Here is a 21,888-nt window from a genome sequence, read left to right on the forward strand (position 1 = left end):
GGTGAAAGTGTAAGCGAACAGGATTGCGTTTGTTAGGAAATCTCACCTGTTGTGCCCGAGCAGCCTGTTCCGGATCTCCGGGGCTAAAGTGCGGCTGAGCAGCATGGCGCAAGCGTTGCTCGGCTGCCAGCAACGAGCCACGAAGGCGCGCCACGTCAGCGCAATAAGCCTCCACCTGCGCCAGAGCGGCCGCCAGTTGCGTAGCCTGCGCTCCTGTAGCAGCACTCAGAGCGTCTAGAGAGCCGGCTAATGCACGTGCTGCCGATGATACACCGGACGGTGCACCCGACTGCGCCGCCACACCTTCAGCTCCGAAGTGCACCTGCGTAACATACGTACCGTGTCACGAATCCAAATAATACAGAATGACGACCCAACACTAACGAAACCAAAAAACAAATACAACGAAATAGCTAAAGGTCTGAAAATTTGTTGATCCACTCACGTTGAGTTTTTCTACAGCATAAGAAATTTTAGTTTTTTGTGTTGATATATCATTAATTAATTTTTCTCTAAAAGCCAATCTATCTCGGAGAGGCTTCTTTGCGTTTTGTGGTGCCTCTAGAGTTCTAGTGGTAGCCTCGAGCCAATGGCCAACGTCCTTCAATTTCTTTTCGCATCGCTCCCACTCTTCGGCTAATTCTTGTAGTAAACCATTCTAAAAAAAAAAAAGTTAATGTTTAGAATAAAGTAGGTAATTATATCAGCAGTGTCCTTCGAATCGCTACAAGAAAAGTACGGACTGTCTTGGCTAGACGCTTTTCTACATCCACTGTAGCATTCTCGGCGGCCTCCAATCTTGAAGGCAAATCTCCTGGACTAGTCACACGCTCAATCGCTTCCAATTCTTTAGTCATATCAGCTAAATTTTTAGCCTGCTGCTTACAACTTTAAGGGCGTTCTGAAAATAATAATAACAATTTAAATGAATAAAGTTTGTTTAATTCCTAAGACCTTGTGTTTTTTTATAAAACCAACCCCGTATTCCGTCTGTTTTTGCTGCGCCTCCTGCAAGTCGGCCAAAACCAGCGGCCGCGCAAGGAAAGCGCGTTGCGTTTCTACCCAGAGTAGAACCTTTTCCAGGAGTGCCAGGAAACGCGCCACGGCATCACAAGCATCTTCAACTGCAGCCTGACGTGCCTCTAGCTCCGAGCACACGGCTGTAAACTGCTCTGTGAGCGCCGCAACCGTAGATTGGATGAGCGAACGGTCATCCGCGTCGCGGCTGCCCTCCACCAAAGTCCGCGCATTCCTCGTGAGGCGCTCAACGCGATCAGCCACTCCTGGCTCCTCAGAACGGACGGCTACGAGTCGTTCACGGTACGACTGTGGTGGTAATGTGCGCTCACGTGCCGTCAGCTCGGCTGCGCGGACCCAAGCCTGCACGCTGTCGACGTCAGCTGCGTAGTCAGTACGGGCAGTCTTGGCTCGTTTCCACTCCCTTTCTTTTTCTTCCATAGCGGCGGCCAGGGCTTCCGCGGATAATTCTAATGCCGAGAGCTCCTGCGCAATGTCCGCGGGCGCAGAACCCCCGTAGCGTTTCCGACTCTCTTCAGTGAAGGTCTTCGTACTCTCGACGAGATCCGAGACCTCAACTGATAGTTGTCGTAGACCCTGTTCGTCGTCCTCTCCGAATACGTAGAAGGTTCTTACTTTAGTTATATAGATTTCGATCTGTTGTCGGAGCTTATCAATCTTCTCCGAAATGCGATCGAATTCGGAAACGATTTCGTCGATCTCCGCGAGTCTCGCCGCTAGAGTCTGTCGCAATCTGTAAAAAGATATTCGTTAATGCACGTTTACGTCGGAATCGGTCAGTAAAGCTTCTGGCGAGCAATGAGGAGCTGCCAAACGGCGACGAAAATAATCTGCCGGCGGCGCGGTATGACGTATTTATTATGACGCCGCAAGGTCGGCTGCAGTATAGTACCTCGTAGTTCGAGGCAGCGGCCTGCGGCGCTCCGCTCGCTTTGCTAGCCCGTCGCTCAATGAACCGCGCAGTAGATTCGTCGGGCGAATCTAATTTTATTTCACATATATTATGTTTGCGATGACATCAGCATAGTTTTCGGTGCACTCGTGTTTACGTTCTCTACTGACTAGTGTTCATCCTATGGTGACGTGACATTTTCGACCTTGTGACTGAATTGACAGCCGAAGCATTTATAAGCTTATGCCTATTGCGCAACTACGTTGAATTGCGCTAACGAAACCTCACACTCGAAGCCGGCCGGCGCCACACCAACGCGTGTCGTGTGGGCGACGTAAACATTTATAGATTCGCTGCCAACCGGGATATCAAACTAAAATTCCACATAATTTTACGATTCTAAATTGCTTATAAGCGAACAGCGTGACTCACCGCAGTTGATTATGCACTATCACATTAAGACCACGCTATTTGTTCCTCACAATACAATCGCCGATTGCACGCACCCACTGTTTTAACATAATGTACGGTCGTTATCTATATAGTCAGTAATAATCTGAAAACTGGGTCTGTCAGCGGAGTTTTCATCGCGGCAGCATTGTTGGCCTGCTTTCTCGTACATCGCTCACATGTTTTCGATCTTGAAATTCGTACTGCGGTGAGTAATGGCGACCGTTCTAAGTTTAACCCTCTAATGCACACATCGAGAGGCCCTGACCCATAACGTTCGGCGCACTGTACGCAGGCGCGTTGCGATTTGAAATAGAAGTCTGCCAAAGTATGTACGTAACGATTGCCGACATCCCCCGAGCCCGTCTACAGCGAATATCGATTTAAACTAACCCCTATGGGAACGACGCAAGTCTTATTATTATGTTTTTATGGAATACATAAGATCTTTTTGTTTTGAATTGGCGTTCTGATAGCGGACCTCGTTATAAACATGTCTTTAAACTTTTGTTGCACCTTTATAGTTTCGACGTAAACTTTATATAAAATTAATTTAATTAAAAAATAAGTCTCGTCTTTAACGTCTGAGAAAATTATTGCGTAAAAAAAAATAATTTTCCTAAAAAAAGCGTTAATATCAAAAAATCTAATTTGTTTGATAAAGTTAATTTTATTTATACTGCAAAGTCACTATGTATTTATATATCCGGTGACTAAGTAGTAAAGGGGTGGATTTTACGACGCAAAAAATTTGTACTTTCGAACTCCCCTACGGTTTCCCCGTCATTTAAATAAGCCACAGAGCATATATCAATATCAACATACAATATCATTGTATTGTATAAATAAAATTATAAATTAAGTTCTTAGTCGCAAAGGATATAAACTTACTAGTTATTTTATTTCTGCATGTGTATTGCAATAACCTTATCCTGTGATTTTGGGAATCGAATACAATGAGGTTTTATTAAATTTATAACATGTTAAAATGAGTCCAGAGACATGACTCACGGGCGACTTTAAAAAAATGTAGAGTAGGTACAATAAAAATACATTGGTCCCGCTCTGAACATAGTCGGCCATGGGCGACGTCACTTCATGGTAGACAGAAATTCATTTCGTTCGATAAAAATAAAGTTTTGTTCTCGTTTTAATATAATATTGAAATAAAAATTTGTTATAAGACTTTCTATATTAAATTTACGTGATGTTATTACCAGAGGAGGAAGTAGAAAGAGGAATACATCAGAATATTCAAATCTCGATTTTGTAATGACACATGTATCAGGATTGTTAAATCGTTGAACGGATATTACGACAGTTTTAAAAATGACATCACTGACGGAATTATAGAAAAAGATACGCCGTCATCGGTACAACATTACGGAGTTATTTAGATACTGTCATTGCCGAATATTCGTATGTGGGCTATGCGATAGATAATATAATTTATCAGACTAAATTTTAAGCCAACCGGAAACTTTGAAAGAATTCAATCTTAGCGGGTCTAACAAATTTTATATGAAGTTATAAGATATTATTAACTCCAACATAGCGCGTGTAGGACAGACACGCCATTAAAATTGCTGCTATTTATAGATCTACTAGACATATAAAGTGCAAATTTCATGGCGTTGTTTAATGCAGAATACGATATTATCCGTCGCCGGCAAACACCGACCGCCCTTGACTGCTCCGTGTACGGTCAAACTTATAAACATTGCAAATCATAGCATTTTAAATTCAGCTTTAACGTGTGCTGGTAGAGCTTATTTTTAATAGGATATATATTTTGACATTTTACGTGGAGCAAGCATTCTCAATTGAATTTCGCTTACACCCTTTTCCCTTGGGATACGGTTCATTTCGGTAACCTTGTGTGAGATCTTGCAAAATGTGGTTAACAAACTGGACAGGGACCCGACCGCGCCTACAGAATTTTAATGACCGTCGCTTTACAAAATATGCGAGGTAATTGATTTTGTAAGGTATATTTTATTTACCGCTTAAAGTCGTATTTCGTACAACAAATATGGTATTAGACTGTCTCGTAAGTTGCATAAACACACGTTTATGAGGATATGAGATAAAAAAAATGTGTTACATTAATAATTATATAGAGATTGTAGTATTAACAAAAATATATCGATGTTTATATCAACAACAAGTAGAAGATGAGAGCCTAGTTGTGTCACAGAAGAGAATGCAATTGTATAATAACTATTTTGAATAAATATTGAAATAATGATTTTGTTTCCTAGAGTGTGGTGAGGAATGACGGTTCGTCTACAAGTAAGTTGATCTCGAGCCAAACATCGGTTCCGACAGACCACATATTACTTAATAAATGACTTGCACGTGTTTCATAGCCTCAATAATTTTATAAAACACGTCTTACTCATGACATTTTAAATAAAATTCTGGAATAAAGATCAGAATATAGTTATTTAAAGTCGATTCTGTGCTCGTCTATTGAAGTGCACTTAGCCTGACGCCGCACAATAGAGCCAGTTGTCACCATAAAAACGGCCCGTTGCTAAACCTATCGTGTTGATTCATCGCTTTGTTACCTAACTGAGATAACTTTGAACACATTTTTACATTATTTTACATTGAAATCTAGTCATCCTTTACTCTCAACTTGGGCGAATGATCTATTTAATATTGATTGTGTTTCAGTAAAGAATATTTTTAGTTCTTATTTGACGAGTAATCTGTTTATGTAATACTTAATATGTTTTATATATTTAAAAGAGCAAAGTATTAATACCTATCACTTTCCCGTCGCCAGAAGCCTCACTACTCTGAAAACTAGATGAATTTTAAATACAAACCTTCACAGCAGTTTTCTAATCTAACACAAGTTAATTACGTCATTATTACATAAAAATTATTAAACATTACTTTGTGAAGGAATTAACATTTAAAATATGTTTTAATTTTAGGGTCACTTGTTCATAGAGGTGACGATATTGTGTTATATAATTATGTTTTAGAATTCTTCCAAGCCACACAACACACAACTCACTTCTCATAGTTTTCCACCAGTTCCTTGACATCTCTTTCTATGTCAGCTGCGGCCGCGGGAGGCTTCAACAGCGACACGACGAAATCTCCGTGTTCCACCAGATCATCTTTACTCTCCTCCAGACTCGAAACATCACTTTGCAGTTCCTGTTAGGACGGTATAAAATATAGGTTTTCGTTTTGGACAAACGGATGTTTCCTATGGCATGAGGAATTATTATTCACCTGTAGCTCATGTTTGATATCTAGCGCTCGTCTCCTTGTCGGGGGGCTGGTGTCCAGGTGTCGTAGGCGGTCGGCTGCCGCGGTGAGAGCCGCAGACAGGGCGCGATGTGTGTCCACCAGCGACGACCAACGCTGCAGCTGGCTATCAGCTGTCGCAGCGCGTTTCGCTAGGCCTGGTATATCATTAATACTGGTAATGGCAATTCATTTTTAGCTTTCCAAATCAAAAACTTTGAATGTTTTCTATCGGTTTCACATTATGTTGCTAATTATGTAACCGTAAGTATATATGTATGTTAGTACCTTCACAGGCGACTTCCCAGCGATCCGCCAGTTCTCTCGCCCTCTGCTCGACCCGTTCCCCACTGGCCGCATCCGCACCAACGGACAGCTCGCGGGCGCGTTCGCGGACCACGTCCAGCAGAGCCTGCTGGTTCTGATGCGACAATATGCATTTAAAACTACTACATTAGCTCACTTACAATAAATATTATAAAAAGAAACGAATCCAAGATATGTCGTGATCTAGTAAAACATAATTATCTATTATGCACATCTCGTCTGACCGTGATCACGGTTGTTTCAAAGTAAACGAAACATCGAGAGTATTTAGTTTGTTTAAAAATAAAAAAACGCGTAGTAATGCGAAAAAAATATTACTTTCATCATTATCTATTAATGCTAATAACGATAATATATCAATAGACAGAAAAATGCTATCTATTTATAAAAGAATATATACAGATATATCATCTAATTCCTAGAACCGTTATATTTATTACTGTGCAAAATTCTATTAGTATCAAGAAACAAAACGGCGTGGCTTATCAAGTGTTTACAAGTGTTATCAGTAATGCGATGTGCGATAAGGTCGTGATAACGTTTCTTTTGCATTATAATCTTGTAACGACTTGCACACATCTGAACTTTAATTAGATTAATTTACAAAGTTGATATTACTTATGAAGCGAAGTGGGCTAATCATTGATTCATTTATAGATTTAAGGGATAGTTCAGTATCAAAAGAGAGCTTGATTTGTCAGCTTGAACTAGAGAGTTGGTCCATGTTTCGGAAATATAATTCAAGTATTATTCAAGCGATATTAGCTCATGTTATATGTTCGCCGGTCGAGATCTGAACGCGACAGTCGCTGCCAGCGACAACCAAAATGTTATTCTTTAAAACATAATAACATTCAACATGTTACGACTTCAAAAATCATGAAGCTCGTTTAGAATCGGATGTATCATATTCACTACACTTCTAGTAACACAGATTTTACCATCTAAACTTATTCATATAAAAATGCTATATTAAATTCATTAAAAATATTAGGTACATTTACTTATATTGAACCCGAGGTATTTATAGTTTTATATATACGAAATACAGATTAAATAGAATTATTATAATATAAATATAACTTGATTGTTGTACAGAATTGGTAGCGGAAACTGTTTTAAGGTTAAACATCGACAGTGACCTTGACGTACATTGTTAACTCATAGCTCTATTAATAGATGCTATAACCACAAACACAGCTCGCTAACAACTTCCGAAACGTTGCACATTTTTAAATTAAATCTAAATATTATTAAAGACATATAACGAATTACTTTTATGTTTGAATTCATATGTATATCTTGTATCCTTATATAGATAGATATAGAAAAAGTGTACAATAATGAGATGCAAAAACCTCACCTAGTAATAAGTCCTCTGTCCTACACTAAGGCGAATTCTTTTATAGGTCGGAAGTATCTCGTAGCTACTTGCATAATGAGATTAAGTCGCTAATTGGTTGCAACCGAGAATAAACGTTATGTTATAAGTATGATTTTTTTTCCTCACATTCTTCTACTTGCAACTCAATACGTCCAATAAAATCTGACATTACAGTATGGTTTCATGGAAACGGATGTTATTCTTAAAACGTCGGATAGTTCAGCTTTTTGTTACATAATACAAGCATAAAATACTCGATAGCTTGGAACTTATATTGTTACATTTTTATCTAATAACAATAACCACGAAAACTAAGAAAATAGAGATAGAGACCGGGTTTTGCAATGACATGATTTTGGGAATGCTATCTTAGATTGATATTACTATCGGACTTTCTACTGAAGTATCACACATCGAAATGTATTGTTATTTTATAAAACTGTATTAATTTAGGTTATAAAGTACAATTATTTTCACGTAAACGGCGCTAAAGTCACGCTTCGCCGGCCATCACGAATACTGTCTCGTATATTTTTAAAGGTAAGTACTAAATATGTTTAATAAACAATATTTTATACAAATTGGACGAGTTTTTCTTGTGGTTTGAAAACGTGAACGTACGAAATACTTCGACAGCAGCAGAAATCGCATAAGACGATGAAGTTTAAAACCTCTTAAGTCTTAATAAATTTCTTTATGACCGATCGCATTCGTAACCTATCGAAACTCACCTTCCTTTTACGCGGAATTTTGAACACTTAAATATACCAACGAAATAAAATAATCTAAGTATCGTAAATACACTTGAACAATAAGAAATCGGTTAAATAATAATTATTGTAGCCTTGCGTTGTCATTGCTGTGTGTACGACGACTGCGGACTGCCGAGGGGCCTTGACTAACTGTTGCATGACATCATCCGTTAAGGCGAAACGTTTATTACTACACTTGACCCTATGAGGTCTCAATTTTTATTTACCGATTGTGTATACATTGGTATCATATCATCAATAAGTGCTACATAACATTTTATTATTGTTTCAAAATAAACAAGCAGGTGCAGGTGGTATTTAAAACAAATGTGCGGACTCCGATCATCGAACAGTTTAGAAGAGCGGTATTATTTATAACAAATCTTTTTATTTTATTTGCATCAAACATTATTATAAGCAGATTCCTTGCAAATATTACTAGTGTTATCGATGCGGCATCGCCTTAAATAGGACATGAGGTGAATTCATTATTCACAGATTATATTATATTTGGTCGCATGATGAACTGAACCCATCGGAATATCTGTGACTAATTGACGAAGTCCTGCACTTATTGGTGCTGAAAATCATCACTTAATAGAGAGTATTTATTTGTTATTATTATAAATCCTGTTCGTGGTTTTTGTTGTATATTCTGTTTGTGTAATGTTTCAATACGACGAGTGCAGCGCGATGCGTTCAGAGTTTATTGACCGGCGTAACAATGGACCAGTTCGCCTGACACTTTACAGTCAATTGAAATAACATTGTCAATACTGTTTTATAATTCAATGAAACAAGGCCGCTTGATCGCGAGGCGTTTGATGGTAATTCGTTTATAGCGTCTTAGTTCGTATTTCATAAAGTTACATTACAGATAAGTTTATAAAACATTGCTGGTTTCATCTTCGAATATACTAACCCTTACTAACGTGACAGGTAAGTTTTTTAATTCTAAATGTTCCTGTATACAGCACGATACGCTGTTGTCTTCAATAAATAAATAGCCTAAATCTCTTTTCTAATTATTTCTTTATAATATGCCTATTTCTTTAAATTATGTTTAAGATTACATGTTATTAAAAAGTAAAAAAAAACTCACCTCAAGGTCATTGTGGGCGTGTTTAAGTTTCTCAACGTACAAACGGAGTAATTCCATAGAAGTCACGGGTTCTTCAGGGATGTCGTTCTTATCAAGAATGGCCTTAATCTTTTCCACTAACTGACAGAAATCTTTCCAGATCTCCAAATCTATTTCTAGTTGTGCTTGACGAGATTTCGCTGAATTCAAGGTATTCTTCAGGAGCTGGTTGTTTTTCTGATGCTCCTTAGATAACTCTTCCTGTTCGGAAGGAGTAAGGGATGGCCATATTTTGTTCACTATGTCCTGCATCTTCTTTCCAACAAGATCTTTCATTTCCGGTTCTGATGAATTAAAGAATGTCTTGTGTTCTTCGATGTCAGACTCGATGTTTTCAAAGTCGGTACCGTTTTTACCCATTCCTAGTCTTATATTTGCTTCATTGACCCAAATACTGAGTTTTTCAACCATTTGTTGATATGATTGTCTGTATTTTTTATTATCTTGTAGATGTTTTTCTCTGTTTGCTAGTTCTTCTGGCAGTGAAGTTTTTAGAGAATTTCCCTCTGAGATCATTTCTAAAAGTGTACCGGGAACTACATCGTCGCTTTTAATGGAATCTATTATTTTGGTGAGCTTGTCCAAATATCCTTGAATGTTTTTAGCGAGCGTTGCGTGTTCAATGAGTTTTTTGTCAACGCTGGCGACATCCCTATTCAATAGAGGTCTCGAATGTACTGCAGCTTCATTGTCATGAAGAGATTGTAAGATTGCAGAGAGATCAGCTGCTAATTTCTTATGTTCGGCTGCAGCTCTTTCATTCTCTTGACGTTTGGCCTCCACATTGCGTCGTAATGTTAGCAACTGTTGCTTAAGGGACTGTAATAACTCTGTGATGTTGTTTCTGTCAATTACCGTCCCTTCTGCCGCGATTTGTTGTCCCTTATCAGTTGCCGTTGCTAACAGAGCCTCGCAGCCCTGGATCTTGACTATGATGTCATCGTAGCGTTTAATTTTTTCTTCTAATGAATCATTAGATTTTTCAATTTCAGCCGTGAATTCCGTGTATTTTGATATAAAATCTTCAATTTCCTTCACCAAAGCAAAGAATTGTTCACGTAACAGCAAGAGCTGCTTGAGTTTCGATATTTGGTCTTCGATCGTGCTCATAAGTTCATCTTGTTTAGACACTATATCTTGCAAGTCATGTAAGTTGCCACCTTGTAATTCATTGAGCATGGCTTTATTTTTCTTAAGATCATCCAGAATAGCTTCGTAAGCTTGGATGATTGGTTGCACGTCTTCAACTTTGCTTCCTATTGGTTTGTTCAAAGCCTTTAATTTATTTTGAATTTCGTTCAGGAACTCTAAAGCAGCGGCTATCTTTGCCGCAGCGTCCTTATATTCTTTGATATGCTTTAATAAAATGTTCTTTTTGTCGTTTATAATAGCATTAATTCTGGCAAATCTATCGGATAGAACATTCACTTGTTCCTTAAGTTGTAGCTTATTGGAATCAGATAAAGAATCCATAATATCTTTCGATTTATCCTTAATTTTACCAATATTCTTTTCAACTTCCACCGCCTCTTTATTTAATTTTTCAAATTTAACCAACTGTTCTTCCAGAACTTGAAGACTAGTTGTACGTAGCTCAGGAGTTGCTGCTACTTCAGCTTCATTTAACCAACTCTGGCACTTGGCGACATCAGCCTCAAACTCATTTCTTCCCTGAAGAAGTTTATTCAAAGCTGCAAGTTTATCATCAATATCTACTTTAGCTGCAGTGTATGTTTTATTTAAATCTTCCAGTAAAGCTTGCAACTTAGCCCGGTTCTCACTAGAGCAGTCCTTCGATACAGCGTTACCCTGACGCATCACTTCACTAAGTGTGTCATTGTGGAAGTCAGAAAGTTCACTTTGTAGTTTCTTGTGAACCGCTATATCTTTTTCAACTTTAGCTACTTCGAGGGGTACAGGTCCTCCAAGTTTCTTTATTTCCGCCACTTTAGATTTAAGCCAGTTCTTAGCTTTCTCGATATCATTTTCTAATTTTTTCCTTGTATCGGCGCAGGTTCCCAATCTCTCAATTTCTTGTTTAACGAGAGAAGCTAACTGTTTTTGTTTAGATGATAATTCTGAAAGCTCGGACTCTAATTGCATTTGCTCAGAAGGTTCTAGCTCGGATTGAATGTTGCTTACCTTCTTTTCTAGAGAGTCAATAACAGTCTTCTTACCATCGGCTTCTTTCAGTAAATTGGCTGCTTTTTTTTGTCTGTCTTTAACAGACTTGCTGTCGTAGCTCAATGGCTCCGGATGCAGTATGTTGTCGATTTCTTTTTGCATCCATTCATTTTGAGCGTTTACTTCACTCTTAGTACCGTCTATAGCTTTGTAAGTTATTTCTAACATCTGCAATTTGCGCTGAATGCGTTTACCAATATCGTTGTACCTTCGCTCCACTGATTTCATCTGTGGCATAAGAATATTTTTGTTTATTATTAAATACATGCACGATTGACATTAATATTAATATTTTTGAAATTTTCCTTTGCGATAATACATAATAAATAATTTAAACTTTATATTATACTCACTTGTTCTTCTACTTGCTGCGACTCCAAGTTACTAACAATGTTGATGACTTTATTCCCGACGTTCTTGATAGCATCTACTTTATCCTTGCCATTCTGGCCAAAGTCAGATGATAATTCTTTGAGCGCATTTAATTTCTGTGGACAAGGTAACCCCGACCCTTTATCGGCTAAGCACATTTTCTTAAGTACAGAATCGAACCAATCATGTATCTCTTGGCATTTGTGTCTGAAATCTTCTATAATCGACTGGTTGCCCTTTTCTCTTTCGATTGCCTGATGTATTGTTTGTTCTAGTTTGTCGAGTTCTTCTTCAAGATTTATTTCATCTTCCAGACCTAGAGTAATGTTTTTTTATAATAAGCCTTGTTCATACATAGTATAAATACCGAAAGAGAAAAGAAAAAGTTGAACACTTACCCTCTGTAGGAATTTCAGTAAGCAATCTATTACGCTTCTCAGCCAGCGACGCGAGTGCATCATTCATTGTGGCCATATCCTGTTTAGCAGCTTCCGGTCGTAATTTAGACGGGTTAGAGAGCCAGTCGTGGGCCAAAGCGGCATGGACCGCAATCCACTCCTGGATTTCTTGCACTTGCTTCATAGCTTCCTCCATCCCGCTGACGGCATCCCGCAGCGTCTCCAGGTGGCTTTGTACCTATATCATATTTGTAATGGATAACTTAAAATTCAAAATGGAGCTGAGGTCTAGGCGAAGTGATTATTATATGCATTTTAGTAAAAAACCTCACAACAAGTGACATATCCATGTGCATCGAGCAAAGCCTTACCTTATTCTCGAAAGCCACAAGTTTCTGGCTGAACTCCGGCGCTTCGAGAGTCCGTTTTAAGGAGTCTATTCGTGCGCCACCTAGGTCGCTCACATGAGTCTATAACAAACATGCGGCAGTGCAATTATGAGGTACTAAGACAGGGTGCGATTTTTGTAATTAGGTAAATGTGAACTAAATAACACATATATATTTAAAGATTACATCATAAATAATATGACTTATTTGGTATATTCGCTATTTTCGCACACTGTCTCAAGCACTTCAGTAAACATTTAGCTGTTTATTAGTTTTGGAATGTCACACACATTAGATTATGTAAGTACAATAGTAGTGTTACACGACGAAGTGCTAATATTTACAGTTTGTTTGATGTGATTTTTCTTTATACAGATTTGAATAATTGCAAAAATATTTATATTTACAATACATTTATTCACATTTGTGTAATTGTAGCCGAAATGGAACAAGAGTGATATTTTTGTTTTGATAAATATTTTTGAAATCTCTACATTTCGTATAACATTAATACCAGGTGCAAAAAAAACGTCACCAACGAAAGCTTATGTACACTCTGCCATCTACCGTGTTCTAACTACCACTTCTGCGTCTACCTCGTTTTAAAACTCCTTCCTCGTTACCATAACGTTACATTACATATAAATTGTTGGTTCTGTAATTTTCCGAACCTGGTAATCTCAAAGTATTTGGTTAATAAAAAAAAACACACAAAACATCTTTAAAAATTCACTGCATTCAAAAAGTTTTGTTATATTGCTAAGGTTGGGTCTCCACCGTATCATCATCAAGAGGTGATTTAAAACTGAGAATATCTATATTTTTTTCCTTACTTGAAGTATATCCGGTGGAAGCTCAACCAAAACACCAAAGATCACACATCAAACACAACAAAGAAATTCGAGAAACGAAGATCTCCTACGATGTATCGGTATCGGGTCCTGTTACCTGGTCGATGAGGTCCTCTAGCCTCGCGCGAACGTGCAGTTCTCTCTGGGGAACTGGTGGTGGTGCAGTGTCCGCTGGCGAGGAGGGTCGAGACACGGAAGCCGCAGCCGCACTACAAGCAGCCACGGCCGCGCACAAGCGGGACTTCTCCGTTTGCAGACGATTGTGGAGAGCCTACACAGTTATTTAGAGACAGGGTCAGTCATATCATATTCAAGGTTGCTTACAATATTATTTCATATTTTACGTTAATAACGAAATATTTGTAGATTAATGAAATACAACAAATTGTATTTAGGTACGAGTATATCTTTGGTTATAAGCTTAATTTGATTTCAAATAAAATGTACAATTTACAGATCCTACCAAAGTTATGAAATAATGTACATATACGAGTATATACTCATATTTAGACTATAAGCTATTATTTAGTGAGTTTATTGTGTAACAAAAGTTCACTGTAGTTCTGGAATCATTATTAATTGTAGATGAGTCACAATAAATGTAAACCAAACCAGCTTTCTTAATACTTTCAGTGCCAACTATCGTTTGCAAATAAATAATACAAGACGCACATAAAAATCCCTAAAAAATGTCAATAAACGATGATTATTAATAGTTTTATTAAATATAAATTGTAAATCTTAAAGTATAAAATAATTAAATAGCAAAAGTAAAGAAATTTTCTTAAGACAGTTTTTTTAGTTAATTCATCACATACCCTGGCCTTATCCAGCAAGTCTCGTCCATGAGCCAGTCCATCCACGGGGACATCTAGTTCAGTTATCGCTGGTTCACATTCATCCAAATTGTTCAAAATACTCTCCAGAGTGTCTTCATACTCCTTGAACTTGGCCAAACCTTCTCTCAGTCGGCGTTCGATCTGCAGAGCCGTCGCTAGTAAGCTCTTGTGGCTGTCATTAACATTTTTCAATTGTTTACCGACTGTGTCCCGGATAGATGGTGTCGTGGCCTCATAGCGTTCGATCTGCGCTCGACCTTTTGCTTCGAGATCATCTAAAGTAGCTTGATACTTCTGTACATCGTCCAGTAAAACTGCGTGCTGGGCCAGTTGTTCCTCGGTTTGTTCACGATTTGAGATATACAATGAATTATGAGCCATAAGTTGAAATGATATTTGCAGTAACCATTTTTCGGTATCTTGCAGAGACTGGTGGTAATGATTGTAATCTTTGATGTCAGCCTCCAGATCTGCCTTCTTTGAAGCGCATTTAGCCTTTAAGGCATTGCATTTCTTTTCTAAGGCTGCCACTGCCTTTTTAGCGGCTGGATTTTTAGCCCAACCGCTTAATTCTGCTGCTTCAGACTTTAAGCGTTCAAATTCTGGAGACTTGTTGTTGATTTCATCCTCAATATGTTTGTATTTCTCAAGAAGAGTCTTCATTTCTCCCAGTTCACCACTTGCAGGAGGTACTCTATCCAAGTTCTGTTCTGTATCTTCGATCCATTGGTTCATTTTATTCTTCGATTCTTCAAAGTCTTCCCATTTGCCGATAGCGGCCTTTAATTGAGCCGTTATCGAATTCAAGTCTATTTTAAGTTGATCCCAACTCTCCTGCAAAACTTTGACGTCGTTACGCAGACCGTCTTGTTCCTCAGGAGGGGTATTGTTGAGAGCTTTTTTGAATGCTTCTTGTAAGACAACCAACAAATGATGACCCTCTGTCATCCTGTTACTGACAAGTTTGACTGTTTCTAACTTGTCTTTTGTTGCGACAATATCACCAACTCCAATGGAATCGTGTACGGTCCCATGAGCAGTCTCTAACCAACGCTGTAATTCTTCCTTAGCTTTGATAAATTCAGTGTGATCTGACAAGTTCTTTTCTCCATTCGATACAAGACCCTGTATTTTAGTCAGTAAGGCCGTGTATTCAGTTTGTAAATTGACTGTCTTATCACGAACCCAAGCACAAGCGCTAAGTTCCATTAAGTTTTCACATCTGTCGTTTAATTCTTCTAAAACATGCTTATTTGCAAGGGCTTGAGATAAAAGTTCCTGTTTGAAGAAAAGTTATAATTTAAAAGAAATTAATTAATGCATATGTTCTTACACACAAGAAATTGATAAATACTTACGCGACACTTTTCAAGATACTCTGGAGTTATTTTATCAACCTTTTGCACTGTGTTTAATTTAGATTCAAAATCTTTGACCCATTTGGTCATCTTTTCCAGAGTCTCCATGAAATCGGACCAAGCAGATAAACATTTTTCTAATAACTTTTTAGTATCCTTGCATATTTGTTGTAAATTCTCCCACTCTATTTTCAATTGTTTGATATCCTGATTGATATTATCTTTACCTTCGTTTCCAGTCGTTTCTAGCACAGATTCACTCAACTTAATAGCCTTCTGAAGTAAAGCCTCTCCTTTCGGAAGTGATCCAATGATTTTATTGACACTTTTCAGTTTTTTCTGAACTTCCTCCTTATCTCCGTGTGAATCTGAGCAATGTTGTATTTCAATCTTGCAGTTACGAATCCAATCGTAGAAGCTGTCATACGATTCCTTATATTGGATGTGCGAATTGACATACTCCTCAAGTTTCTGCATGGAGAAAAACATGTAAGTAACATTTTTGTATTAATTAAAAAAACAACATTTCCCATTTAAACACACAAAGAATAAAAAGAACCCGAAAAGAATAAAAAATATCGATAAATATTGAAACGAAGTTAGATTTTCTGTTTTTCTTTGTTTGATTTACCTGATCTTACATAGATTGACAAAGTAGAAAAAAAATATTTATTACAAAGGCAATGTTTAAGATTACTTCGAAAAAAAAAATTTTATCTTGATATCAAAATAAAATTGTGACTACAATTGTAGTTTTTTTTTTAAGTAGGTCATAACAGTTTAATCATCGATAAAAATATGGTGGACTAAATATATAATATTTTTAAAACGAATAAATTATTATAATGGTTAAGATTGAAAACATTCCTTACGTTGATCATATCATTGACAGCCTTCTTAATATCGTCGTATCGTTTTAAAGTATCCTCAATTTCTTTAGATTTTAATGAAGCATCCTCCTTAATCTTTTCATTCAGTTTATTTACAAGGTCTTTGTGTGAATCGATGTCTCTGTTGAATGTTTTGAATTTTTCCAATTTTGCTTTCTTCTCTGATAAATCGTTGAGAAGCGAATCGTCTGATTGCATTTTTTGATCAATATCATCCAACCATTCTACAAGGAGTTTGTGGATCTAAAAGGAAAAAAATAAAGATTAATTACAAACATAATAAACTGTAATTGAATAATGAGATCTAAGATTTTCGCGAGTATTCATTTAAATGAAACTAGTATTATTCGGATTCACTACGCGGATTTTATTATTTAAAAACTACATAATCCCGACGTTTCGGTTACTTTGCAGCAACCGTGATCACGGGCAGACGAGGTAGTAAATCCGAATAATACTAGTTTCATTTAACTGTAATTGAAATTACGATTAATTTTATTTACCTTCGATATATCATCAAACTGCGAAGCTCTCGTCGTCAGTTTGTTTCTCACTTCTTGTAAGTCAGCGATCAACTTATCGAACTCTTGCTTCAAGTTGTCTGTGTCCTCCTGTATCTTCGCCGCTCCGGCCTGTTCAGTGTTCATCATAACTTTTTCTTTCAATTCTAAGAGGTATCTCAATTTGTTTTGACCTTGTTCTAGAGATTGACGTAGAAGTTTAACGGTGTTAAGTTTGTTGTTTACTTCTTGTAAGGTGTTCGGAATTTCTGCACATTGGTTCAACTTCTCTCGAGTTCTATCCAACCAATCTTGGCATTCTCCGTACAATGCATTGTGTTGCTGATGCTCCTATAAAAAAAACATAATACATGTAATTTATAATTCCAAAACGTAAAAATTTCATTTATGATTTTATAAAGTTACCTGGTAATGCAATTCAAGGCGTTTCATAACCTCCTTGGCGAGTGACAGGATTGCGTTGTACTTGGTAGTAAGCTGTGTGATACCATTTGATACCCTAGTATCTGAACACGTTTCTAGCAGGGTTTGTGCACGCATGTTTAACTTGTCCAATTCAGCTTGCCAATCAAAAAGCGTTTGTAGGTGACACTGTGTAAAAATCATATGTATATAGTCAGTTATCAAACAAATTAAATTGACTTATTTGATGACACTTAATCTTTGTAAGCATTAGTTACCTGGAATTCTTCCAAAACCACTTTCTTTTGTTCTAAATTATTTTGCAATTTATTAAAGGATTGTACCAGGTTCTCAGTCTTTGATAACCAATCCAAGGCTTCTTTGTACTGCTCTTCATATTCTGTCCATTTAACAATACCGCCCTCAATCAAAGCTTTTGTATTATGAAGTTGTTCTCTGTAAGAAGTAATTAAAAATTTAGTAATTAAACATATATATAAATAAAAAAAAAACTGTTGTCGATATTAAAACTTACACGTAGGTATCATATTCTTCTTGCATCAGAGCCACTTCTTCCTCAATGTCTTCTCTGTCTTCTTCATCAGCTAGACCGCAGGATATCTCCCCCTGTTCCAGCGCTTTTTGCAATTTAGCTTGACCTTCCGGCAATTCACTTTCCAATACTTTTAATTGTGATATTTTACTGCTTAAAGATTCCTTATCACCGGTTGCATCGGAACACTTCCCTAATTTTTCCTTAGCGGCTCTAATCCATTGGACAAAATCTGTACCAGCATCTATGAATACTTGGTGTTGTTCCACAGTTTCTTTTTGTTTTTCATATAAGTCTTTAGCTTGTTTAGAAAGACTCTCATATTTACTTGTTATTTCAGACGCGGGTGCTTGTTGCATTAATTCTGAAGCCTTGGAAGTTACAGACTGAATCATGGGTTCAAACGAAACGATATCTTGTACAATATTGTTTGTTTGACGAAGTGTAGCTTTTCTCTCTCCAAGGCTAAGACCTGTTGTAAGTCCTGCATGACGGTCTTGACCTTTTTTAGATTTCGCAACTTTTTGTTCACATACTTCTTGTAATTTCGCTTCCCTATCGGATATCCATTGTTGCAGTTGAGAGTAACTAGAACTATAGTCAGCCCATTGAAGTAAGGCTGTCTCTAGGTGGACTTTAGCTGTAGTCATTTTCTTAACAAGTCGATCCCATTCATTTTGAAGTTCTTTTAATTCTGTATTTATCCTGTCTTTTCCATCGGATCTGGTATTTCTTAACACCTTTTCCCCACTATTAACCGTGGCATGAACTAGGTTTTGGCCTTCCTCACGACGCTTGAGCAGGTCTTCTATTTGTTCCAAACGCTTTTGTAAAGCTTCTTTACTGCTATTGTTACCCGCTTCACTGCCACTTCGAGTGATTTCCCAGGCATCATTTATCCATTTCTTTGTCTTTTCATAATTATCGTCGTAATTTTTATGTTGTTCGTAGTTAGTTTCTACTTTTTTAAGAACATCGTTAGCCATGTTTATGAGAACTTGATATCGTGAGTTAAGGTGTCGTAATTGATTGTTTACGTAAGTATCTAGATGAGATGCTAACAGGCCAGTAGCTGAAGCGTTGAAATTGTCAATATCAGTTTTTCCCTTGTGCAGTTGATCAACGATTTCTTTTACTTCATTTACCTGGCCTCCTTTCTCTTTAGCGGTTCCTAACAAAGCCAATTTATGATTTTTAATAAGTATTTCCTTTTGTTGCAACCAGTCTGAAAGTCTTTCATATTCATCTTTATACTCTCGCCATTGGTTAACGGTGTCTTCTAGTTGACTCTTTTGCTGTTTTATTTCATTAAAGAGAGTATCAAAACTTTCTTTAAGAGCTTTCATCTCATTCTTGATGACGGATTGTCCATCTGGTGATGTACTTGCAAGAACAACTTCGCCTGTATGTTGCAAATGTTCTAATAATAATTCACCTTGTGCTTGTTTATTGATTAAAGCCTCAAGAGGGGCAACTGAGTTTTCTATGGCAAGCTTATCACTTAAGGGTTTGGATTTAAGCGACGGAACTTTTTCTCTTGCTCTTCCTAACCATTGTATTAGTTCATCATGGGCTTCTTTATATAATCTATGATCCTTATATTGTTCTTCGCGGTCAGCTAATAACTTCTTAATTTTTTCATATAAGTGATCAAATTTGTTTAATGTTTCCTGAGCTTTTGATGCTGCCTGATTTTGTTGTCCACTGGCCAACATTTCAGCAGCTTTGGCTTTCAAAGTATCTACTTCCAAACGATCACAGCGGGCCTTTTCCTCGACCTCTTTTAATTTTTCAAGTTGGGCACGTTTGTCTGACATCGAACTCTCGTATGGAGTTAATTCCGCTAACATTCCTTCTAACCACGCGTTGCTTTTTTGGATCAATTGAATTTGTTCTAAAAATCCAGCCCATTTAGTAACGGAATCATCAAGTAGGTTCTTTGTTTCTATCATTCTTGATAACAACGCTGACCATTGCTCTTGAAGTGCTACTAGAGAATTATTAATAGCTTCATGACCAGTTGGTGCCGTGTTGGCCATAACATTTTGTGCAAGTTCAACTAAAGCTTGAACTTTTGTAAATCCCTCATCTTTCGCAAGCAACAAGTTTTGTATTAATACCAACTTTGTTTCTAAATCGTCTTGAGAACAAGAACTTAAGTCAGCACAGAAATCAAGTTTATCTCTGAGTTCTTCGATCCATTGTGAACATTCGGCAACATTAGTCGTAAATTCTTGGTGAGTCTTAACGTATTGATGCCACCTATTTGTTAAATCCTTAACCTTTTGAGATAAAGTTTGATATTTCACTGTTAAATCGGATAATTGTGAACCTCGTGGACCTAATACACCCGTGTACAAATTTTGTGCTTTTTCCGTAATATTATCTATTTCCAATTCCTTTGCACGAACTTCACCCTGCAATTCCTGGAATTTATTATATTGTTCTTGTTTTTCAGATAAAGTAGCTTTTAAATCGACAGCGTGGATCAAATTATCTGTATTTCTGATCCATGCCAAACACTGATCTTTCATGTTCTCATACTCGTTCCACAGTTGGATCTTATTTTCCAACGTTTCAATTGTTTTGTTGATAAATGACACTAAGCCCTCCCATTCTTGGTGAGAGGCATCTATTTGGTTTCTTATATTAGTTTGACCACTAGCCACAGTTCCAGGCAAAACTTTTTCCCCAAGGGCGCGTATTTTATCTATGCGATTTTTCTCTTCAGGCAGACTAACTTGTAATGATTTCAATTTTTCACAATTACTACTAAGTGAAACTCTTTCTAAATTAATGTCACCCCATAACTGGCAAGTGTTGTGTGTTGCCTCAACCCACTCTTGCAAATCCATCACAGCTTTACTATATTGTTGATGATTATTAACAATGGCTTCGTATTGTTCAACAAAAGATTTTGAACGAGCTAAAATAATATCATGCCGTTGTTTCAATTGATTCAATTCTTTTGTAATATTTTTATTTACATCAGGTAAGTTTTCGGCTCGAGTTTCGAGGTCAGATACATCTTGTTGATGTGCAAGCGCATCCTGAAGATAGTTTCTGTAAACATTTAATTGATTCCGTTTTTCGTCTAATGTAGCCTTAAGTTCAATTTCTTTAGGAAGATTTTTCTCAGCCAGTGTTAGCCATTCCTTTACAGATTTTAGATTTTCGTCAAACGAAGACCATTTATTTAGTTCAGAATCTAAATCCCGCTCAGCTTTCGAGATATTGTCAAACAAATTATCTACAGTTTGCTGCAGGTCGTGTAATTGTTGCTCAATTAATTCTTTGCCCTCGGGGGACGTTGAAGGGTACAATTTTTCTCCTAGTTCGAAAGTATTATTTACAAGCAGCGTTGCGTTTCGTCTTTGGCTTAATAGATCGTTCAGGCTCTCACGTTTGGCAATAATACCTTCAGGAGTATTAGAAGTATTCCTCTGACTGTCATCAAATTTATGCTCAGCTGTTTTAACCCAGTCTATGCATTGATTGTATTTATCTTGATATGCATTGTGATCATTGACCGCTTGTTGACATTTTTTAACCAACTCCTTGGCGGTTGAATGCACTGATTGGAATCGAGACGTCAACTGCTGTAGATTCATTGTGATTCTGGTATCATTGCAATTTTCAATGAGGTCACTAAACTCATCGGTCACTTTATCAACGTCGTTTTCGGTCTTCTTCAAATTAGCTAGAATAGCCTATAAATAAATATAATAATTTTTTTAATAAGAACAATTTTATACGTTCGGGTCTTTAACAGAATGAAGTTATTTTTAAACTAGTACTACGACATCTACTATTAGTGAAATTAGAAAGATATAGTATTATTGAAGTGGCGAAGTATTCCATTTACGTCGTACAAATTAAT

At 37.2% G+C, this 21,888-nt stretch overlaps 1 protein-coding gene across 1 annotated transcript in view; it reads right to left on the reverse strand.

The window, feature by feature from the left end:
- The window catches only part of LOC116768623 (muscle-specific protein 300 kDa), a 91,140-nt gene that overhangs the window by 37,575 nt on the left and 31,677 nt on the right, over positions 1 to 21,888 (reverse strand). Inside the window, 20 exon segments of the mRNA XM_061524065.1 lie at positions 47 to 322; positions 446 to 658; positions 744 to 889; positions 892 to 901; positions 979 to 1,771; positions 5,409 to 5,554; positions 5,633 to 5,805; positions 5,936 to 6,068; positions 9,213 to 11,663; positions 11,789 to 12,123; positions 12,206 to 12,443; positions 12,577 to 12,675; positions 13,543 to 13,716; positions 14,264 to 15,562; positions 15,643 to 16,113; positions 16,515 to 16,775; positions 17,036 to 17,383; positions 17,459 to 17,644; positions 17,734 to 17,911; positions 17,991 to 21,718. Coding sequence (XP_061380049.1) covers positions 47 to 322; positions 446 to 658; positions 744 to 889; positions 892 to 901; positions 979 to 1,771; positions 5,409 to 5,554; positions 5,633 to 5,805; positions 5,936 to 6,068; positions 9,213 to 11,663; positions 11,789 to 12,123; positions 12,206 to 12,443; positions 12,577 to 12,675; positions 13,543 to 13,716; positions 14,264 to 15,562; positions 15,643 to 16,113; positions 16,515 to 16,775; positions 17,036 to 17,383; positions 17,459 to 17,644; positions 17,734 to 17,911; positions 17,991 to 21,718 — 11,658 coding nt within the window.

The sequence above is a fragment of the Danaus plexippus genome, chromosome 4 (assembly GCF_018135715.1).
Source record: "Danaus plexippus chromosome 4, MEX_DaPlex, whole genome shotgun sequence".
Lineage (NCBI taxonomy): Eukaryota > Metazoa > Arthropoda > Insecta > Lepidoptera > Nymphalidae > Danaus > Danaus plexippus.